Here is a 6100-nt window from a genome sequence, read left to right on the forward strand (position 1 = left end):
ACAAATAGCTATTTTTTCCAAACTATAATTCAATCGGCTGACTAGCTTGATGCATTCTTCGAACTGCCCCATTATTTTACTATACTAATTAGGTGGATGGTCATTTTAGAAAGTCAAATCAAATGGAGGGCAATATAGTAAACAGCCTAAGTTTATTATGATGTTTTCTTATAACCATATGACATTTATGAAAAATAGTAGAGAAATTGGATAAGATTTGAAAAAGACTCCATAATTAAGTCTATTTAGGTATTAAGACCTTTTCAAAACGGTTGGCCTACAAACCAAATTTCAACTACAATAATGCTTAGCCATATTGGCGGTTTTCGATAACATCAAACTTGCCCAATAATAAATAAGCCTTAAACTCATCATGAGCTCCATAATTGACGTAGACTCAATTACGGAAGATATAGGCATTAAATAAATTAGTAACATAATAAAATTACACAACCCGACTTTGATGGTTTTTGAACCGGACTTGGATGTTTCTCTCTTTTCGGAAAGGGGTGTGTATGGATAATAAATTATGAGTACAAAATAAGGGCATAAAAATGGGAGGTAAGGCATCGATTGTCTTTTGTCCATAAAAGGCTCAAGAAAAGGGCACCTAAATTGAAACAAAGCGCACCTGCAGCTAGTTGGGTTCGTGTATTCTCCACTTCCCTCCGTGGTGTGCGGCAAAAAAGACTACATTCGTGAGAGAAAAAGGGCGCGGTTTGTTTGAGTGAGTGAGGGAATTTTGTAAGCAGCCATAGGTTTGAATAAGGTTTTCAGTGTGATGTGGAGTTGTTTCCACCTACAACCCAGTATTGTTTCACAGCAATCAGAACCTTCTCGGGCACAAGGGGGCCGTCCTCGTGATCCACCATTTTTGCATCCCATCTCATTCCTCCTATCATCTTCTTTACCTTAACAAGTACATCAACTTCATCTCGGAATACCACCGCTCCTTCGGGTCTCAAAATCCTGTCCATCTCCAGAAGAATATCCTCCATGTTGCATCTGACATAGATTACAACCAGACTTAATTGCTAGGCACATAAGCAAAAGATAGAGAACATTGCATAAAAAATATACACACACTCGGACATATATATTCGGGAGAATATATATGTTTCTAATTAATCCAACCATACAGTTTATTTTAAGAAAATATATATAACACTTCATATCCAACAAAGCAAGGCACTTGATCTAGCTTAGGTATGAAGTGTGTGCGTGCTCAAGAATGGACCTTTTACTGCACTTCCTTAAAACAACGGTAAAATGATCAAGGTCTATATTTGGAGTACCCTAGAGGGCAAGCATTACTCCTCTTTTTGGTCTCCAATTATTAAGATCATCAACAAAAGTTCAAGAACTGGGCTAGTTCTTACATTACATATTGAAAGGAGACCATCTTACTATTATCATTCAAGCTATCTACTTTAATTTTTTAAATTGTGATATGTTAATGTGACTAATCTTCTTGCTCCTTGAAACTATGTATATTGCTGATAAAAACATAATCAAATTCCTAGATTTCCATAGCTATAAACGCTGACTGTTAATGCTTATTGACATATGATACAAATCATAATATAAATACTAATGGTTAGTTTGGTTAGATTCAGTTTATTTTCTAATAAAACCCAAAATGAACTGAATATCATCGATTTTCTCTAAACGCAAACCGGAACCATCAAACTAGTTCCAACCCAAACCAATGACAGTATCAGTTGGTTCGAGCGGTTTTTCGGTTTTTCCTTTGTACCCTTATCAACAAGTACATGATACTGGACATAAACTATAAAAGTGAACATTAAATTGGGTATATTAATTATTAACTACCTTCAGCTGATTGGTTATTGTAAATTTAATCCGTCAAACACTTACGGATGAAAGGACATAATAGGAGTCCAAACACATTAAATTATCGATTAACCCAAAAGCTTAAGTTGATCTTTTATGACAAATTAATAATATCAATATTTGAACATTTTGTTTAAAAATAAAAAGACCAGCACGATTATAACAACAATAATAATTTGTGTAAAGTGCAATCTCATCCAACACCACCAATTATGCATAAAGTGTAAATTACGGAGGAAAAAATAAAGATCACACATTTCAAAATTGATGCATATTCAAATTCAAGTACTTACTTGTCCTTGTACAAACTGAAAAGGCCATGGGCATGAATGAGATCATACGTCCTAGGATATGTGGAGAAAGCTTCACACCTGAACCATAAAACAAAAAAGAAAACAGAACACATCTTCAAAATGCTAAACACCAGTAGAATGTAATAGGGAAATATTTTAAATAATTGAGAAACTAATTATTATAATGAAGTTCTGAAGAACCAGAACTTGAAAACAAATTATGCTTTAAAAAAGATCAGATGAATCTGATACAAGTTTTATGTCAGCTTCTTAGTTATTACCACATATATTTTTTGTGAAAAAAGCTAGTAAACAAGTCGTTGAATGAAAATATCAGAAATGCTTATTAGTTATTACCACATACAGTTTTAGTGTCATCTTATCATTCTAAAATAATTAACCTGTATTGTCCTGGACTGTTAAAAAAAGCATTTCGGTGTGAAATCATAAGTTTAAAAAAATTAAACAATAAATTTATAATGACTGCTAATGAAATAAGATGCATAAAGGAGAGAGATACCAGTCATGGTAGATGCCAATTAATCCTCTTTCAAAGATGGCACCAAGAGTATTTTTCTCAGCTATGGTGGGCACAACATTCATTACCCATAGTTTAGAAGATTCAAGGGCTGCAGCAAAGCTTCCCAAACCAGCATTCATATCCATAATATTACGATATCTACCAGTATCAATAAGTTTATTGATCTTCTTATAAGCCTTCACATGCCTCTTCCATTTGTTGTTGTCCTCGTGATAGGCCTCGACAGAAATTCCAGGAACAGATCCACTAGAAATTCTGGGAGGTACATCATAAAGTCTTGAAGGAAATGTCTTCAGTTTACCACCAGCAACCTCATCAGAACTCTCAACACTAGGATATGGAGTGACACAGGTCTCCATTTTTTCATACCTGAGTTCATCAAAGTAATTAGTAAACATCAAAAAACAGTTCAGTCAAAAGTAACGATCAGTTTTAGTTAAGAGTTTTTTTATAAATAGAAATTGCAATTATACCAGACATCATCTGATACAGGAGATTTGCAAAAGATATCACGAGAATCATCCTGTCGATCAGGGCAGGAATCGGCATTTACTCTCTTCTGCCAAATAGCAATTTCACCCTTCTCAAACTTCTTTTCCCAGCAAAGAAGCTTGGCAATATCCTCAATCTTTCTCTGCTCCTCCTCAAGTTCATCTCTAGGACGCTGCCATGACTTATAATTGGTCTTCCAGTTGATTGGGGGACCCGAAAGTACCCAATAACCACCCGGCCTCAGAACTCGATCAACTTCCATTAGGTATGTTCCATCTGCAATAAAAGATTAGATATCACCTATAAAATTATCGACACTGCTTGGTTTTTGTAAGGTACATTTTATAAGTTATAATTAACAGGAAAGGTCAAAAAATAAACTAAATGCTCTAATAATAATTCTCACCATTTCCACCCCAAGGAATTAAGCATCGAGAACAATGAGCCATGTCAAAGGCTCTAGATGGGTAAGGCAGCTTAATAGTACCCAGAACACCAATAACTGCCGGCACTCCTCTTTCAAGAGCAAATTGAACCTGTGCTTCATGAGAGTCTCGTGGTGCAAATGACATGGCTAGTACATTTCTACTTAGAAGATACGCACCCCAACTGGCAACCTAAGGGAACAGCCAACAGAAGAATAATAAACAAATGCATGAACCTAAGAGAATTTGAAGTGCATCACAGGAAATTAAGAAAAAAGCAAGCATAAAGCATAACTAGAATAGCATACCCCGCAACCAGTATCAAGAGCAGTCCTAACTGTCCCATCTTTAATAGGAATCACTGCAGCAAGTTGATCAATATACTTATCGGCCCCTTGAGGAAACTGAGTTCCCCCACCAGGAAACCTAAATACATTGCCTTCATACTGAATCCAGTTCTGTACAGCCTTCTCAACGGTCAAACTCTTGTATGGGGCATTTGCAAACGGAACATAATCTCGACTTTTTGGCCAAGGGAAGGGAGTTACATATCCTTTGGGGGCTGGTATCAGGCAATGCAACTTCTCTTCCTCAGCTGGGCAATGTCTCTCACGATAAATCATGTTATTCCTGGGGAAAGTCATTGCACGCCTCTGATCTTGACAAGGGGTATAATCAGTGTATTGAGCATCACATGGCTCAAGTATTTTGGATTGTGATTCCGAATCATTAGTCTCAGCCTCACCACCATGATGAGTCTCAAAATTTAAATTCGAAACAATATTGCAATCCGATCCACTCTTAGTAATCTCCATAGCTATACTATCTCCCTTCCCGAACCCACTCCGTTGCCATGCGCCTAGTATGTAGAAGAAAAGACACAAACCTACCACTATAAAAATCTGGACAGAGCTCCTAGTCCTACCATCCACTGAACTTGGTTTGGGTGCCATGATGCGCCTGTATGGTTTCCACACAATTGCTTCGTTAGAAATGAGCATCGAAACAAGCAAAGAAAAATATTCATACAAAGAAGATCCCCCACACAAATCGATGAAAAATCATAAAGTAACAAAAAAAAAAAAAATAGAAAACATTCATTCATAAACATGTTCCATGCATCTAACAGCTGTAGATTGTAATTAGTAAATCCAAAGCAATTATCAAGTAGCGTTATGTTTAGTGAAAGATAAACAAACAAACCCTCGATCCACCCAGATCCGTAACAAGAGCGATGAAAAAGACAAGAAACACAAAAAATTCACCTTGTAAATCTCGCATCCCTAAAAATACCTTAACCCCTAAGAAACGAAAAAATGAAAAGGAATACAAGTGTGTATAATTAAAAGAGTGTAACACAATCCAACTACATATGCAATTAAATTCGAGCAGCCCCAGCAACAGAAATACACCCCGCAACCCACCGACCGACAACCAACAATAAATTTTCGTAAAACAAAAAAAAAAGTTAAAAGGATTTTCATTAAACACACAGATCAAGAAGAAAAAATGGAGAAGTAAATGGAAGAAGCATGAGAGATGGAAATGAGTAAAAAAAAAAGAAACGAATAAGGAATTTGAGAAAGAAGAAGGAGAAGTCTGACCAATGGCAAGAAGCGGAGGGGCAATGGAGGCGAGGGCAGAAAATGAGAATTTAGAATGAGAAGAAAGAAGAGTTTGGAAGGGAGGGCAGAAAATGAGAATGAGAAGAAAGAAGAGTTTGGGAAGATTGGAAAGTGGGATGGAAATGGAAGAGAGAATGGAAGAATAAGTAAGTGAGGAGGAAACTAGAAGGAGAAAGGCATAGATAGATCTGTAGGAACTTCGAAATGTTCGGAGTTTGTGTTAGGACCGAAATAGAAGCGTACTGTCCTCCGAAACACACACGTCTCCGCCTCTCTCTCTCATTTTCTACCCCAACACAAATGACCCTATTTATTTATTTATAATAAATTCCAATTAAATTAAGAAATAATGGGCAGGGTACTACTAATTAATTAAGTAAAATAGAAGACAAATAATTGGAGTGGAGATCTCGGTCTTGTCCACTGTTCAACTTCAAAGTAAAACGACGTCGCATACCCAGTGGAGTGGGCCCGCACGCGCTTTGATTTGAACGAGTTGATTGCGGACAAAACACTAAGATTGAGAGCTTTTGTGGGGCCTATCTTATCATTCATACACACCAATTGAATCCACGGCCACCATCACTCCCTCTATTTATCTCATCTCAATCTACACTCTCCTTTCTTCTTTCTCTTTTTCTACTTATTTCTGGATCTCAGTACGTCCACTGTATGACCTACAAAACTCAATTTTTCACTTTTTCATCTATATTTAACCTTAACTTCAACTTAATGCTTTTACAATTGTACATAAACTTATTATACATTATTTTAAAATTTTGGGTCAAACTTATTTTTCCAATTAGTTTTAAAGAAAATTATCCTAAATCACAAAAATATTTAAAATATATTTATTCCATCAACAACTAT

The 6100-nt window shown here is 36.1% G+C and overlaps 1 protein-coding gene across 1 annotated transcript; it reads right to left on the reverse strand.

The window, feature by feature from the left end:
* Positions 1–216: 216 nt before the first annotated feature.
* LOC101204603 (probable methyltransferase PMT2) lies at positions 217–5540 on the reverse strand. The gene is made up of 7 exons (XM_004138873.3): positions 5210–5540; positions 3914–4565; positions 3587–3797; positions 3162–3456; positions 2668–3057; positions 2148–2225; positions 217–1005 (listed from the first exon to the last, which is right to left on the reverse strand). Exons 2-7 carry the CDS (start codon positions 4556–4558, stop codon positions 774–776), a joined length of 1851 nt encoding a protein of 616 aa, XP_004138921.1. The 5' UTR covers positions 4559–4565; positions 5210–5540; the 3' UTR covers positions 217–773.
* Positions 5541–6100: the final 560 nt, after the last annotated feature.

This window comes from Cucumis sativus, chromosome 2 (genome assembly GCF_000004075.3).
Source record: "Cucumis sativus cultivar 9930 chromosome 2, Cucumber_9930_V3, whole genome shotgun sequence".
NCBI classification, from domain to species: domain Eukaryota; kingdom Viridiplantae; phylum Streptophyta; class Magnoliopsida; order Cucurbitales; family Cucurbitaceae; genus Cucumis; species Cucumis sativus.

Excerpts from the sequence above, each read along its gene's own strand:
- LOC101204603 (XM_004138873.3), bottom strand. The coding sequence starts at position 4,558 with ATGGCACCCAAACCAAGTTCAGTGGATGGTAGGACTAGGAGCTCTGTC. Across the intron at positions 2,226-2,667 it reads ATTGGCATCTACCATGACTG|GTGTGAAGCTTTCTCCACAT; the intron begins GTATCTCTCTCC and ends TTTATGGTTCAG. Across the intron at positions 1,006-2,147 it reads TTCAGTTTGTACAAGGACAA|ATGCAACATGGAGGATATTC; the intron begins GTAAGTACTTGA and ends AATCTATGTCAG.